The sequence below is a fragment of the Ruditapes philippinarum genome, unplaced genomic scaffold (genome assembly GCF_026571515.1).
Source record: "Ruditapes philippinarum isolate M1 unplaced genomic scaffold, ASM2657151v2 ctg17114_1_1_1_1, whole genome shotgun sequence".
Taxonomy (NCBI): Eukaryota; Metazoa; Mollusca; class Bivalvia; order Venerida; family Veneridae; genus Ruditapes; species Ruditapes philippinarum.
Genome location: NW_026856383.1, coordinates 1 through 17793, shown reverse-complemented (window position 1 = coordinate 17793; position 17793 = coordinate 1). Strand labels below are relative to the sequence as shown.

The 17793-nt window shown below is 32.7% G+C and overlaps 2 protein-coding genes across 3 annotated transcripts; both read left to right on the top strand.

Annotated features, from left to right (window-relative positions):
* Positions 1-6146: 6146 nt before the first annotated feature.
* On the top strand, positions 6147-9587 carry LOC132746339 (ankyrin repeat and SAM domain-containing protein 4B-like; the record flags this gene model as incomplete). The annotated part of the gene is given in 2 exon segments (XM_060735450.1): positions 6147-6430; positions 7321-9587. Coding segments are annotated over 2 exon segments (1278 nt in total), but the record flags the coding sequence as incomplete, so codon positions are not given.
* Positions 9588-10626: 1039 nt separating this feature from the next.
* Positions 10627-17663, top strand: LOC132746338 (uncharacterized). 2 transcript variants are annotated; one of them, XM_060735448.1, is made up of 2 exons: positions 10627-11963; positions 14682-17663. In XM_060735448.1, the coding sequence occupies exon 2, from the start codon at positions 14728-14730 to the stop codon at positions 15760-15762; it is 1035 nt and encodes a 344-aa protein (XP_060591431.1). In that variant the 5' UTR covers positions 10627-11963; positions 14682-14727; the 3' UTR covers positions 15763-17663. The 2 variants fall into 2 exon arrangements, with proteins under 2 accessions (XP_060591431.1, XP_060591432.1); XM_060735449.1 differs by lacking the exon at positions 10627-11963 and adding an exon at positions 14355-14407.
* The last annotated feature ends 130 nt before the right edge of the window (positions 17664-17793 follow it).

Sequence of the window (17793 nt, the reverse complement as noted above, 5' to 3'; positions counted from 1 at the left end):
TTTGAAGAATTTCAATGATTGTGTTAATATTTGGCATTTAAGTATTTTATATTCACGTGCTAGTGCGATGTTGTATAAATGGTCTGTTTTGATAATAAAGCTAGTCCAGGGCCGTTGTTGCATTAAGCTGACCTGAGTTACGCATATTTAAAACGTGCAAGACTTAAGAATCTATCCGTTAATGCATCTTTTCATATTTATTAATGTATATCTGCGTGCGCAGCTTTTTGAATGATTGTTTTTATATTTGACATATAAGTATGCTATATCAAAACACAGTAAGCTTGATTTTCGAGAAAGAGAAATGCCCCTTTCAGAATGCAACAGCACTAGTAGTATAGCAAAACATTATGAATGGAGCAGAAATAAACAGTAGTGTTGTGGAAAAAGCTGAAATGTAACAGAAACAGCAGGCAACAGTACCAATTGTAGTGTAGTAGAAAAAGCAGTGGTGCAGCAGAAACACTTGTAGTGTAGCCGACACAGCTGTGGTGTTGTAGAAACAGCAGTAGTCTTAGGAGGCACACTAGAAGTGTCGCATTAACAGGAATTGAGTAACAGCAGTAGTAAAGAAGACACATTTCTTACTAGTGTAAACTGCAATACTGTAACAGACGCAATAGATATACAGCAAGATCAGTAGACGTGTATCAAGTACAATAGATATGTTGCAGGAATAGCAGGAGTAAAGCAGAAACAGTAATAGTGTAGCAGGGGACAGCAATAATGTGACAAAAACAGAAGTTATGCAACAGAAACAGTAGAAGTATTGTCGAAACAAGAGACGTTAAGTAGAAATAATTGCAGTGTAACAGAACGAAAATAGTATAGGAGAAAAGGCAAGAGCGTAGTAAAAAGAATAAAAATTCAGCTCTGCGTAATATCTAAGCAATTTTAAAGGAAAAGGTAAGAGGAAACAGCGAAAGTCAAAAAGAAAACATGTAAGGGACAGTTTATTTGAGCAGAATATTCTGATACGACTCGATCCATTTATAGTAATAGCTGGTACAACGAAACGCTTATAGCTAGAATTTCTTCTTTTTAAATCGTTGTTTCGATATTTAGTAATACTTTTATTGTCTATCCGAGGATTTATTTGATGTCCATTGGACACTGTTGATGACTGATGCCAGGTATTTAATGCATTTGAGGTATGTGTTTTACAACATGGATGACAAACATTCAAATAGTTGTGTATGACGTGGGCGGGTTACTTTACCTCGACGTCTGATACAACACGCAAGATGGATGCCTCTGACATAACTGTAAGGTGTAAGATAATGCTTGAGTTCATTCAAATCCATCTATGCAAGATATATTGCCACCAAGTGCTGTAAATATTGAAATTTACTAGAACAAATACATGTATCTCAAATAGATTAACATATTCTTGACCAGAGATGTAGATAACATGATATCTATGTCTCTGTCTTGACAGATGATTTTAAAATTTAAATATATTTGGATTGTAAATAAAATGAATAAAAAACCTTGGAGTAAAGTTTGCTATAAGATATATTAGATACATGTATATTTTATATATACCGATTACATTTATTATATAACAAATACACATTCCATATATATGTAACTGATTAGATTATAGACTCGTCATATGAGACTTATATCTCGAACATGAGCGAGATTTCACGAGAATAAACAAGATAGCAGCAGGTAGTTAAATCATATCAATATATAACATGCTATCTGTAATGAAAGCCTTACATTTACTTCCTGCAGAAACGGTCACTAGCCTTGTTTAAATGCACATTATGCATCAGAAACATTTTCTTTTTACTTTTTTTGAAAGGACAAACGGGAATTTTCTATAATGTTTAAATAATGTTAGATGCTTGTTACCTGAAGAAATAAGATACATATGTGAAATAATTTGTCATAAAAGATGTAAAAAATGAGTATTTTGACTTCCGTACACTACAACTGTACTGACTGCCAAGAAAAAAAGAAATAAAAAGAAGGTTCAGGTTATTGGTCAATGAGTAACTTTTAAAAGTTCACAAACATTAAAAGCCTTTAAGAAATAAAAATAAAAGTATTTCAGAGACATAATGGGCCTTTTATAATTCAAATATGACAGTAAAACTCCCCGTTCTCTACTGGACCAGATGAGGAAGACACAGAAAAAGGATAACATATGCTTCGAGATTGCGTGCTTTTATGACGTATTTCTTATTGTTTGATCGTCAAATTACAATTTGATTGTGCCTGTCTGATTATAAGAATCAACCTTTATTTACAATATCCCTGTCACACAGCAGCCGAATACTTTTTTTACTTATTTCTTAATAAAATAATGATCTTATCATTTAACCTTTAAACTTCAAACTAGGTTCACACCTGCGTCACAACTTTCACATTTGAAAACACTAATTTCATACATCTTAACTTGATAGATAGGGTTTTAAAGCGTGAAAATAAGTTTGCAAGTTTTAAGGAAGAGCATCATAAATGACGTAACAATAGCAACAAGGTCTCGTATCAATAGCAACTACGATGTCAAAAATATTCTATAGAAATTGTAAATCAAGAGAGGTATTTTCAGCATATTAAACAAACGAAGTTCATTAGTACACCTCGAGCTTGTTTCACTGAGACTTTTGATGAATATGTATGTAATACAGCTGCCAATCCATCTCCTACCTAAACAAATATTATGTCAGTTTTATTGACAGTTAAAGTGACAAAGTATCAAACGTCATACCTCTGTTTCTAACCTGACCTCTATAAACGTCTGTCTTATCAAAATTCTCTAATCGTAAGCTACTTTGACGTGCCGAATATTTCCGAATAAACAAAACAATCAAATTCATGTAAAATTATATAATTAAATAGACATGATTTAATTGTCGGCAAAACACACATATTAACTATTATCAAATACAAAACAATTAAAGTTTAAACAATGACTAAGTTAGTTTTATATTAGCTGCGATCAGATGAATCAATCTTATAAAATATAGTTAGAAAGTTGAATTATCATCATATTAGTTGGAATGGCTCTGCAGGATTGCACAATCGCAGCATTGCATGAAACCAGTCCTGTATATTTTCTATAAACATATGAACATTTCAGCTTAATATAATCATGTGTACGTAAAAAATACACTATCAAACTGTAAAAAGATAAACTCAGTTTAGTTCAGGCCAGCATATATTTCAGATCAGCCTGTATTTTAGGTCAGCATTATTTAAGGTCAGCATATATTTCGGACCAGCCTGTATTTTAGGTCAGCATTATTTAAGGTCAGCATATTTTTCGGACTAGCTTGAATTTCTGACCAGCATTATTTTAGGTGGCATGTTTTTCAGACTGGCTTCAATGCATGCACTTTAGATTGGCATGTATTTTGGACCAGTCTGTATTTCGGACCAGGCTGTATTCCAGGCTAGTGTGTAATCCAGTCGGAATATTTCCTGTCTTACATTGTAATAAAAGCCGTATGGAATCAGCACACATTTACCTTCGTAACCTTAAACCATTTTCCTTCTGTTAGCGAGATTAATTAACCTTTGACTGCCTGCTTGCCCGTGCTGTCTACTCAGGCTGACTTACTTTCCCCAAAATTAATAATTGGCAGTCCAAAATATGTTAGCTGAACGAGTTTATTTAAAAGAAAGACTATGCGAGCTATATACATTTAAATTTGTCGTTTTGTACATGAAATTTACATGAAATTTAACTTAAAATTCGTGGCTCCGAAGAATTCGATCTAAATTTAACATTTACTGTATTTATATAGCATTGTTTTGACTTAATGTCTAGTCTGTAAACGTCGTCTTATCATAAATCCGCCAGTGAAACAAACATTTTCACTTGCAATGGCAAATAAACATATAGAGAGATTACTCTCAAGTAGCTGTTAAATTTATCAAATTCCATTTTAAACTTTGCTTTATTTGCAATTCGCGCAACACAGGATCGTTAAGTCTGGGTTTATATTCTTTGATTGAAATAAATATCGGGCAGATAAATAGTTTATAGGTCTACATGTACATAGTTAACAATATGATAAAACTATCAAGGTCTGAAATGAACTGTAAAAATATATGCTAACCTGAAATCTAAGTTGTTTTTCAACTCCTAACCATTGGTTAAATTATGTATTATCAGTAAGAGCAACGTGGTTTAGTTTTTTTTATTGTGAAATAAAAATTTCAACAAAAGTTACAATATAAAGGTTATCGTTGCTCTGTTAGATTTCTCCCGCATGATCATTTAATTATTTATTACCTATTAGGTCCTATGAACAAGAGTAATTAACTATGGTGCATAATGAATATATTAAAAACACTTAAAATAAACTGGGAATTTCAATGACACAATTCAACAAGATGATGCGTGATTTCTTCATACATCTATATATTAATTTAATATTAAACCTAACAAAATGCTCGTATTTAAAAATGTGAAAATATATATGGAATCAAAGAACTATTGTTGATAAATGTCTGTATCTAAGTTAAATCATGTATAAATATCAACATTTTAAGCACTGTAAAAAGTATCGTATTATTTTTACATTAATTATTATAATATCAACATTAAACCAACATGAAAATAAAAATGTTTATCTTATTTTTACATGTAAATCAAAGAACATTTCATCTTCTCTACCATTATCTTCTCTTATCTATGTATGACCATATCTGAACAATAATTCAAGATGGTTAAAGTGCAATTCAAGATATTCTAAATATGGTACGACAGGGAACCGCTCAAATATGTACATGTATATATAACGGTGCATATATCTGCAAACCATGTACTTGAATGATAAATTTGATAAAGATTTACATTTATGTGAACATGACCTTACAAAGATTGTCAAGTTACGTTGAAGCGATCCAAATAAAAAAAACTACTAGGACTTTTGCTGTATTAAAAATCAATGACATGAATTTTATCTGAGATAACAGCTTTGTTGCACCATATATAGTTTACATGTGAACTGTATACGTTGATTGAAATAAAAAAAAACACATAGTTTCTGTTTTGGTATGTTCGTTAGTTGTGAGCGTATACAGTTAACGTAAACTATATACGTTGGATATGTAGATCTACTTTAGAAAAATATTTTCCGCTTTCACTTATATAGATCATGCCTAATGACAAAATTAAAATCAGATTTGTCATTTATATCACATATATTCATTCCATACTTGCAAGGGGTATTTATCATACCTTATGATTGTCAGGTTAGAAGGTCAAAGATCAAGTTCATTTTGACCAAAACAGAGAAAAAATGCAAAATTATTTGGTCAATAACGAAATAACTCTTTTGTTTACAGAAGGATCAGAAAAAAAAACCAGTTGTAGCTGTATTAGGAATCTTAGAATTCTAGAGTACATGGTCGATGTTGTAGACTTTAGGTGTCGGCGTATTATTTAAATGCGATGATCTGTTTCTTGTTGTGACCGTAGTTGCTGGCATAGTCTTTATATTCGTTTTTTTTTTCGGTCAAGATACTCGTTGTGGTAAACTTTAAGTCATAAAAAAGTATTCGGATTCGAATTCATGGCTGTAGTTGCCGGCGTAGTTCTTGTTGTCAAAATTGTAGTCGTCGCAGAGTGTTAGCCATCTGTCCACCAAAACCATGCTAAAACAAGCCATGTCGCACTAATATATGTCAACATGGCCACATATAAATAATCACGGACCACGGCATCTCGGGGGGTCAATTCAAGCTTCCATAGAAACTCCTTCTTTACCGGTGTATATATACGGTTAATTTAACACACTAGTGTTTGCTAGCCATGTCATTCATTATTATATATGCGTCAAATAAATTTGAGAAGTTTTCTTTTCTTCCGAGAACATGATCACTGAACACACAAATTATTACAAATCGATAGTTGATTTATCATCGAAGGCTTAATTAATAGTCATTGACTCAGAAATTAATATTGCGGTGTTAATATGTAAAATGTTGAAGTAAATATGAATTCAAAATCGTTCTTTTAATTGTAAGTTTATTACTAAATAAACTTTAACTCCAACTCAATTTAAGCATTTTGTTACATCATGTTGCGCAAGTTGTTTTCTGTCTTTTCAAGTAAAAAACTTTTCAAACGTTATTTCTGACATTGCTATACATTTGACATGATGTTTATTTTCAGTGGTGATGTCAATAAAATGGATTTACTTGGTTTCACGGCAATGCATCATGCAGCTAGACACGGTCACTGGAACTGTGTGTCATTCCTCATTAGTTTTGGCGCCAATATTTGGATTATGGATAACGAACTACATACGGCTCTCGATATTGCGGCTCTTGAGAACAGGGAAGATATTGTGAAACTACTTGATGCTGCCCAGAACGAACAAGTCAGGAAAAACCCAAAAGTTATCCAAAAATTGAAAGAAAAGGCGATGAAAGACTCGGATAATAATTTGAAGCAATATCAAAGGTAATTTACATTATGTGCCTCGTTTCTTTTTTATTTGGTTTTACGTCACACAAGCACAGTATAGATCATATGACGACTTTCCAGCTTTAACTAATGGCGGGAGATCTCAGGTGCCCCTCTGTGCATTATTTCAGGCACGAACGGCACCTGAATAAAACCACCGACGTTCCGTAAGCTAGCTAGATGGCTTCCTCACATGATAACATCCAAAGTCCCTATCGGGACTCGAACATACAGCGGTGGGGGCATTTGGTTTAAGTCAACAACCTCGGTCACGGACGCTTTCATGCTCCTACAATTAAGGCGACTGCAAGGGTTAGGGTTAGAATAATTTTACTTACATCAAGATTATAACTTTGATACGAATTTTTTTGTATAGAATTTCGTCATACAATCAAAGGTACAGAAAAACTCTCCAAAAAAGGAATAACTACATTAATCTATACCTGCGTTCGCAGTTTCTGTGCAATTATTGGCTTATAAAATAACTCACTGTATGCTTACGCTATGTATTTCTGCATTTGATGCATGTATTCAGTTGTGTTTTATGCACTATTTGAAACATTGTTAAGTATTCAATTTTAGCGTGTTATATAGGTGTTCAATAGTATATATGTTATTCAGCGTGTAAAATATTTGCGTCCAATGTTAGGTTATGTAGCTCGGCATTTAATATATGTTTTCAATTATGTTTGTTTTTCAATGTATAAAATATGTTTTCAGTGTTCAATGTTATGTTTTTAATTGAGCGTATTTGTGTTCAATATTATGTTATGTAGTTCATATATAATATATATAGTTGTTCAGAGAACAGTATGTGTTTTCAATAGTTAGCTTATGATATATATTTTATATTATGTAGCTACAAGTACGTCATGTTTACATTTCAGACTGCAAGATAAAGCAGCAAAAGACTTGGCAAAAGAAAAAAGACAAATGGAAAGAGAAGAAAGCATTCAGAACGGAAATGATTTCAAAGCACCGAGTAAGAAAAATTTCGTAAAAACACTTACACAGAGAATAAAGGGAAATACGGCAAAGTCAAAGGCGACTCGTGGTAGAGCTGAAGCTTTTTCGGCCTTTGCAAACGGTGGAACAACCCGAGGCGCCTCATCTCGTTCACGTATATCAGACGGGAACAATGAATTCAATATCAGTGAAGTAGATGATACTGGTAGGAGAACTTTGAGATCAATTCGTGGAACTGCCTCCAGAAAAGATGGACAGGTATTATATGTTAAAAACATCGACATAGATGGTTCAGATGAAAAGACAATCGATAATAGCGCACGTGGTGCTATTACAAACATATTTCCAGATGCAGCTATAGGTGGCGATGCTAGAGATTCGGGTGTTGACGAAAGTTTTGAAGATGACGAAAGTGCCCCTGGAATTTTTAATCGTCCAAGTTTTGGAAACATATGTTTTCTTGGCAGCCACTTCCAACACACGAACAGTTTTCAAAATCAAGCTAATGTTTCGTTAGATGAAACAGATGCTGGATATCAAAACGGGGATCTTTCAAATGGTTTAGATGGCAACAATACTGATGGTAAAAGATTAAGTAGTGGGACAGAATCATATATTGAAGCTGATAAAGATTTGCCATGGAAAGCAGAAGATGTGGAAGAGCTAGATGATGATGAAGATGATGATTCTGAATATACACCAGTCATCATGTTCTTGGAAGGATGCGGACTAAGACTATACACACATTTGTTTCTAGATTCCGACGTAGATATGGATGCTTTAATGATGTTAACAAACCAAGACTTTCAGGACATGGGTTTACCTATTGGACCAAGAAGAAAACTAATGGATGCTATTCAGAGAAGACGAGTTGTGCTTACCGAACCTGCTCAAATGTATGACAGTCAATTATAAACAAAAATATACTGGAGGCTATCAGCCAAAAAATATTAACTTATTTTCATCAAAATATAATTTTCATTTTCTCTAAGTCATATCACTTCTAACCATCAAATTTTCTGTATATTGAGCTTCGAATATTGTACATTCCGCGTGTATTCCGTGCCTCGTATACTTCATCCTTTTGTATATATGGATATATGTACATGACCATATTTCTTTCATATTGATATAGTATTATGTTATAAAGTTACTTTTTCGATCTCTCAAATTAAATGCATTTAAAGCTTTTTGGTAAAACTTCAAGGTCATTGTCATAGTGAATTTAAATATTTTTAATTCTAACACACTGTATATATCGAGCTTGTATGATACATAGTGGTCACCTAGTTAGAATATTGATGTCTTGTATATAGATGGGCATATTTAGAAAGGTATTAAATCATATTGTTGTAAAACATGTGCTTTATATTTTACCCGTTATTTAGGGTATAAATATTAAAGCACGATGGAATGTTGCATATTTATTTACATATTTACTAGAAACATACTAACAAAATGCCTGAAAGATGTTAAGGAATATCTTACAAGAATAAAACTTCATTATATATAGGCGGTCATGACGCAATTTGTCGGAGCATATAAACTAGACTTTGTTTGTTTATCATCACATAAAGTCCGTGGAATACTAATGTTTAATATAATTATGATGAATTAGAGTTATACAGGCTAAACACTGCATTAGCCGGTGCTAGAGGGCGTGAGAGGTGTTGCCCCTTTCATTATCTCTCATCAACAGACTCAATTAAACCGAGCCTGTAATGTTCACCTTTTTATAATGTTTTCGTTGCCTTCAAGGGATATCCCCTTTTTCAGATATTTAAGCTACATCTTTATGTATTTATGTTATTATAGGAGCTGAGCAAAAATAAGTACTCAAGTAAATAAGAATAGCCAGTAAGACAATTTTGAAATTAAATGATTACAATGATGAAACTCCGTGACATGTTTGTATTAGTTAAAGTTAGGTCAGGTGAACTAAAGCTAGAATATTTTAAGAGTGACTTATTTTTTTATCGCAACGGTTACTCTAAGATTGGCAACTGTAGCTTTTATTTTTTCAAAATATTAATCAGGAAATCATAAATTGTAGAGTTGTGTTAAAATTTGTATAATTATTTGACCGTCAAGAAGGCTGTTTTGTTTTTATCTTGTACTTGTTATGTTTGACCAAGTATAATTTGGACATTTTCTCAATGAAATAAAGATTCTTTGAAAAAAATAAGACGGTTTTACACTGTTTGTCTATGTTGATGTTCTGATGTTTGTGTTAAAAAAATCCTAAAAGTCATTAAGACTCAGAAAATAGTATCATTGAAAAGTAAGACATACGTGTATTTTATAATATCTAAATTATGGATTTAGAAAATGTTAGATGCTTATCAATCGAAGAAAGCAGAGTTTAAATGTGGTTCTGCATTTTAAGGCCGATTGTAACTCTCGATTTTGGTCGACCAAACTAACCGGCTTTCCTGGATAAAGAACAAATAATTACCAATTTTCCTGAAGTGAACACTCAAACTTATGAGCGCCTGCATTAACTTTGACTTTTAACTAAACAATAAACTACGTGTTTCTCAAATATTGACGACTGTATTATAGTATTATAAACATGTACTCAGTAAAATCACCTGCAATCTGAGTTACAGTGACTCACTGTGAGATAGTTTTTTCTTATTTTACGGTTATAAGCGTTTGAAATTATTTTTGTCCAAAAGGATTGCAGTATTTCAAAAGAATCGTAACACATTTACTTTTGTAAATCGGCAATTAGTAAAACGACTGTTTCTAAAAATAATTTAAAACACTATGCTGGTCAAAATTTATTATACGTATTAACAAAATTAAATTTGTTGCGCGGCTGCGCCGCACCTGTCAATTTAATTTTGTAAATACGTACTTATAAACTATTTTTGGCAGTTTTACACAGCGGTCCGGTTATTTTCTTTTCTGTCTATAATGACAAAATCACGAGTCATGCCAGGAGACTATATAGTAGCACGTTATACATATATATTTAAATTCTCAAGAAAATTGTTGTTACATACTTTAATGTTAGTCGTAAAAAAACGTGATAGTACATACATTCTTCGATAATATGGCATATGCAAAGGGAGACGCATCATTCAGAAGAAAAATTCAAAAAACGGTGGATTTGTATCCCTTGTTATGGAAATCATCTTTGAAATTTCCATTCTGAAAACAAAAATAGCGTTGTTAATTATAGCATTGTAAATATCTAGACCAAGTTTGTAATTGTAGAAATCAAAATGGCAGAAGAAGTTTTACTGTCCCTTATATGTTTGAAAGGGATACAATGTCATTAAAATGGAGGCGACGACTTTTTAAATTTCTACATTTTCATCTGTATTCTCGTGCAAATGACATATGACTTAAAACAGCTTTATAAAGCTTTGTAATTCAGTTTTGCAAATACTATATATATAACAGAGGATAAATGACCCCCCAGAGAACGCAAAAATAACGACAAAATTGAAAATGGCTAATGCTGCAAGTGTGATTTGATAGGGATACGGCTTACTAACACCGTCTTAAGCAGAATTCACCAATATTATGAGATTTAATATTATACAATACTGAATTCTATTAGACGAGTACACAGTTGTCAAACTTATATTGGACGAGGCGTCAGCACCTGTGTACGTGTTTGATAGTATCAGTATTTTTCTTAACAATGCGGTTTGTTTTTTCAAGTACAATAATGATTCGCCTAAACCTTTTTTAGCATATAAAGGAAAATAAGGCAACATTGAGTAAGATATGCATGTGATATATAGATAATTGGACTGAAATGAAGAGAGCGATATGCATTTAGATATATATGCTGGTAGAGCGTTGAGTTGTGGATCGAGCGACGCGGGTTCGATTCCCTGACGGCGCATGTCACCTTCGTTGTGATTGATCTACGGTCATTCGTATTGTACCTCTGCTCTTTCATATACAGAAGTATTATCAGTTCCTTGCGAAAGTGAAGGCACCAGTACTGGACCAGATTAACAGTCTGTACAAGAACGATGCAGTGGCTAAACTGTGCTCTGGTAAATTCGATATGGCTTTACTGCCGTGAGTAAACTGCAAAACAACCATCACAGCTAAATAAATATTGCCAGGTTTTAGTTCATTCTTACACAGAATAAAGTTTTGATGTTCCCAAATTAGACAAACAAGTTGGTCGAAATCATCGCAAATTAATATAATTATCGAATTGATATATGTAAGTGGTTGATTATTCACTAAATCTATCACTGTTATATAACTACTATCATCCTTATAGGTAACGACTTGTACAAAATGCACAAATATAATTTACATGTGATTTTTAATATATGTTGAAAAGTTTAAAGGGAACTTAATTATAGAGCTCCGTGCAAATATCAAAGTTAAATAGCGTTACCAGTTATGCATTCAATTCCTTTGTTAAATATGATATGCAGTTTGAATATATTGATCTGATTGTACACTACCAAAGAATAAATTCTTTTTAAAATATGTAGTTTATTATATAAGTTGTTGCTAGCATGTTTATCAAATGATTTGTTTAATGTTTTATTTCAAAACAAGGAGTGGAGAGCTTCAAAAACAGGTAAGTTTATTGATATACATGTACATTTAAAACATTAATTTTTGATATCTCAAAAAAATCCAGAAATCGTATTGATTATTTGTGATTAACCTTACTAAAATGTCGCATAAGAGTAAGCGAGGTGTAAATGCCTTATAGATATTGGACAAAGAAACTAGGAAAAAATCTATTAAACATAGTTTTCACATACAATTAAGAAATGAAAGTGATATTACCAGAGAAAAATCAACAAAAATGACCATTTTGATACATTTTGACGCTAATCAGACGTCCAAATAAACAATTTTAATGCAAGGGTAACTGATATTTGACATATTTACATCTGTCTGACGTCATGTTCCTACTTTAATCGGCAGTATGACGCCTGTTTATCTACTCCTGTTTTTGTTTGATCTCTTTTTAACCTGGAATGACATCAGGTTCATTATTTAACGCTAGTCTGGCATCAGGTTCATTATTTAACGCTAGTCTGACATCAGGTTCATTATTTATTATTTGTCTGACATAAGGTTCATTATTTACTTAAGTCTGACATTAGGTTCTTTTTTGTGCTTAAGTTTGACATACGGTTCATTATTTTACTTAAGTCTTTCATCAGGTTCATAATTTTACGCTTGTCTGACATTAGGTGAATTATTTTACATCAATCTGACATCAGGCTCATTACTTAGTTAAGTCTGACATTAGGTTGATTATTTTACTTACTTAAGTCCGACATTAAGTTCATTATTTAACTTAAGTCTGACATTAGGTTCAATACTTACGCTAGTCTGATATCAGGTTCATTATTTTACTTAAGTCTGCCATTAGATTAATTATTTTACTGAAGTCTGAAATCAGGTGCATTATTTACTACAGTCTGACATAAGGTTGATTATTTAACTTAATTGTGACATGAGGTTCTTTATTAACTTAAGTCTGACATCAGGTTCATTATTTTACTCAAGTCTGACATTAGATTATTATTTAAGTCTAACATTAAATTTATAATTTTACTTCAGTCTGACATAATGGTCATTATTTTACATCAGTCTGACATTAGGTCCATTACTCTGCGTAAGTCTGACATGAGGTTCATTATTTACTTAAGTCTGACATCAGGTTCATTATTTTACTTAAGTCTGACATTGGGTTTATTACTTTTACTTAAGTCCCACATAAGGTCCATTATTTTCTTAAGTCTGACAGTAGATTATTATTTAAGTCTAACATTAAATTTATAATTTTACTTCAGTCTGACATAATGGTCATCATTTTACATCAGTCTGACCTTAGGTTCATTATTTGAGTTTAGCCTGACATCAGGTTCATTATTTAACTTAAGCCTGACATCAATTGCGTCATTTTACTTCAGTCTGACATAAGGTTCATTATTTACTTAAGTCTGACATTAAGTTTATTATTTTACTTCAGTCTGACATAAGGTTATTATTTTACTTCAGTCTGACATTATGTTCACTACTTAACACTAGTCTGATATTAGGTTACTTCCGACATTATTAACTAATTAGACGTCAGACCACGTTACAATTTACATTTACACACGCATTTGTTATACACCGTTAAAATATTTCCCCTTTTTTATATTTATCATAACTAAAATTTTCATTGCCAGAACGTTTAAAATCAGTTAATAATCAACTTTAATATAAGCGCTCCAATGTCATCTAATCTTCCTTGACTTTCATTAGAATCTGACCGTTTACACATAACATTAAAGTTATCCATGTAGCTTATCTAGAAGCAATACTATCGTAACGACTATGACTGAACTATCAGTTAAAACAGTTTTACATGTTTCTCTATTATTCCGCCTTCTGTTATCAGACACGAGCATGCACGCTACATTTGATATAAGATGTATTTGCTATTGACTTGAGATATAAAATTAAATACTATTTGTATGGTGGCATATTTCTGCCAACAATTTAATTATCCCGCCCGTGGCCAAGTGGTTAATATCGTTGACTTCAAACCACTTGCCCGTCACCACTGTGGGTTTTAATCCTAACATGGATTTCGTCGTCTGTCATGTGTTGAAACTATCCAGCAAGCTAGCTACAGAGCGTCGGTGGTTCTACTCAAAGTGCCCGTTTGTGCTCTATACTCGTATATGAACTATAATGTTTTGGTAAGACGTAAAATCCAATCCAAAATAAACAACGTTCATTATTCATTTAGTGTCCGTTTTAAGAAAAATATGTCAGTATTAAATTGGTTATCGCAAGTGCAACACGTTCCAGTTGCATAACAGATTAATATCTATTAATCTGTAAAACTTTCTTGATCGTTTGATCGTAACAATATAACCTCCTAGTTTATATGATGATTAGTTTAGCATTGAACTGTTGGCAGAAATATGTCATCATACATTTGGTTAGATAAACATACATAACTTGTTTACCTTTACTTGTTATTCACGGATTTACACTAGGAAGTTTACGGTTAGTTATTTATGTATCTTGTGACTTACTTACTTTTCAAAAAATGGAAATGGCACGGGGGGGGGGGAATGATAACCCGAAATAAAAAAATCGACGAAGATTATTAAAATTATAGTGATGCTAATTAATATATATCCCAGTTAATAGGTGCTCAATCATTTATTTCTTCTTTGATTGATTTTACTTCTATACAATATAAAGATATGTAATTACAACATGTTCATTATTTATAGGAATCAGAGTTACAATTTTGTATTTTCTATCTTAATTACAGATAATATACAGAACCTATCAAGAAAATATACTTATATACGAAAACAATGGCGGAGGAAATATTGACATGCTCGATATGCATTGAAATTTTCGAAAACCCAAAAATGTTTCCATGCCAACACAGTTTCTGCAAAGATTGTCTTCTTTCTATAATTGAAAATAAAAACAAAGTCAGTTGTCCTCTCTGTCGAAAGGAAATTTTGATAGATAATGGAAAGAATACTGAAGATCTATTCCCAACAAATTATTTGCTGAGCACTTTGTTAGAGTTACACAAGAGAAAGACGGACAGTCGAGTTCTCGTTACTAAGCAGACGACGAACAAAGGAACACAGACAATTGTCAAACAACAACAAAGGAAAAAAACTCGGACAGTTGGAACAGAAATGAAGCGTTGTAAGACGGTAAACATATCAACACAAACAAGAAGTAAAGAAACACGTGTACATGACGCTAATATTCAAACGTATGATGAGACATTTAACGAAGAAATGCAAACAGAAGAAGCAGCAACGAATAATGACGCGTCTGATAACGTGGGAATACAGACTATAGAAGCAACAACCACTTGTGAAGAAACAAATATAAACAATAATACTAATAATAAAACTGCCAGAAGATTTATACAATACAAAAATAGTTTTGATTTTACATTTATCATAAATTTTTTTGTTGTTGTGATTGTTAAGTTACAAGCAGTGGGTTACAAAGTGCTAAATTATCCTTTAAAACTGACAGCTGGTATCGTCTCTTTCTGTGCTAACATCTGCCGCCTAGCCCGCCAATCATTTCATTTTATATCAAATCAATTCATCAGCATGGCTAAAAGAATTTCGTTCATCTATGAGCTATTTTCAACAGTACATCCACTAACATTGATAATTATAAGTATTATATCTTTCTATCATATTATCGTATATTTTGTTTCAAACATGGTGTTTCTTTGTATAATATTGATAACGTTTCCCATACTAGTATGTTTGTTCCCTATTTGTTTCGCGGAGAAAATGCAATTTCGTCCGGAAATAAAGATTAAGCGTGGGAAAACGAAAATAATTCGAAGCAGGCATAAGATTCGTTAGCAGAGGTCGTTTTCTCCGATCAAAAACAAACTATTCGCACATTGCGCTCTGTTTAAATGCTTTGCAAATGATAAGCACTGCACTGAAATAGTATAAGAACATCCAATGTAAGAAGTATTGAACTACAAATTTAAATGTATTGAACAGTTCATGTATAACATAGATATGGTGTGAATTCACAGGTTTAATATTGATTCAGTGTCAGTTAGCAGGTATAATATCGATTAATCGGGAGATCACAGGTATAATATTGATAGAGGTCGAATTCACAGTTATAATATTGATTCAGCGGGAGTTCACAATTAAAGCCAGGTATAGAATTGATCATAGATACAAGATTCGATGGAAACAGGCATAATGCTTATTTAGTGTGACTTCGCAGGTATAATATTGATTAGGTGGAAGTCCGCAATTAAAGCCAATTATACGATAATAAGTTTCGTTAAAGAAAACCTGTTGTATTTCGTATTTGGTAGTTCCCAGGTTTAATATTGATTCAGTGGGAGTTAGAAGTTATAGTGCTAATTAAGTTTCGCAATTCAGTGTAAATTTGCAGGAAATATTGACCTGAGCATCACACGTGACAAAGACTTCGCAGCACAATAAACTTCAGAACTTTTTGGAATGAAGTCCGGGGACCACATAAAAATAATATGTCATATTATGACGCAAAGGGCTGTTCTTTTAATCACAACAAATGTAGGACATACTATAATTGACATACATGAGGAAATAAGCCGAGCGGAGGATCATGAGAATGTTTCAAACAAACAATATGGAAACTAAACGACACAGATAGTCAACAGTCATATCTGATAACCCCACACATGATGAATAAATAGACAGATCAGCTCTTATCATTGTAAGTCACACTAAAAACATTGTCAAGGTGCAAACAGTCAGAAAAAATGTCTGGTGATAGTGAATATTCTGGTTCTACAGAAATTAAGTAGATGAAATTGACTAGAAATACGTTTCCTTAAAGAAAACCTGTTAATTTGTATTAACAAGATCACATTCCTTCATTAAGGAAAAAATAGTCAAGGAACAGTATATCTCTATAAAATCTTGTTTTTCGTTTCGTCAAGATTTCTTATGAGAAAATACAAATTGGTCAAAACTTTACTTTTTATAATAATAAAAATTGTCGGTTATCATAAAACATTTGTTGATGTATATATTGGGTAACTGTTATCAAAAGTGCAAATTAAACACCATTGAAATTGCTGTTATTGTTGTTTTATAAGATAAATGACCTCATGTACCTCCATTGAAAATGTACAATATCAATGTTCAAGAGTCGCTGTTCTCCTTTATGCAGGCGTCACACTGTCCTGAATTTGGCATCAGATGGACACACGAATTTGACATGATGTTTATTTTCAGTGGTGATGTCAATAAAATGGATTTACTTGGTTTCACGGCAATGCCTCATGCAGCTAGAAACGGTCACTGGAGCTGTGTGTCATTCCTCATTAGTTTTGGCGCCAATATTTGGATTATGGATAAAGAACTACATACGGCTCTCGATATTGCGGCTCTTGAGAAAGGGAAGATATTGTGAAACTACTTGATGCTGCCCAGAACGAACAAGTCAGGAAAAACCCAAAAGTTATCCAAAAATTGAAAGAAAAGGCGATGAAAGACTCTGATAATAATTTGAAGCAATATCAAAGGTAATTTACATTATGTGCCTCGTTTCTTTTTTATTGGGTTTTACGTCGCACGAGCACAGTATAGATCATATGACGACTTTCCAGCTTTAACTAATGGCGGGAGATCTCAGGTGCCCCTCTGTGCATTATTTCAGGCACGAACGGCACCTGAATAAAACCACCGAAGTTCCGTAAGCTAGCTAGATGGCTTCCTCACATGAAAACATCCAAAGTCCCTATCGGGACTCGAACATACAGCGGTGAAGGGCACGTGGTTTAAGTCAACGACCTTAACCACTCGGTCACGGACGCTTTCATGCTCAACATTAAGGAGACTGCAAGGGTTAGGGTTAGAATAATTTTTACTAATATCAAA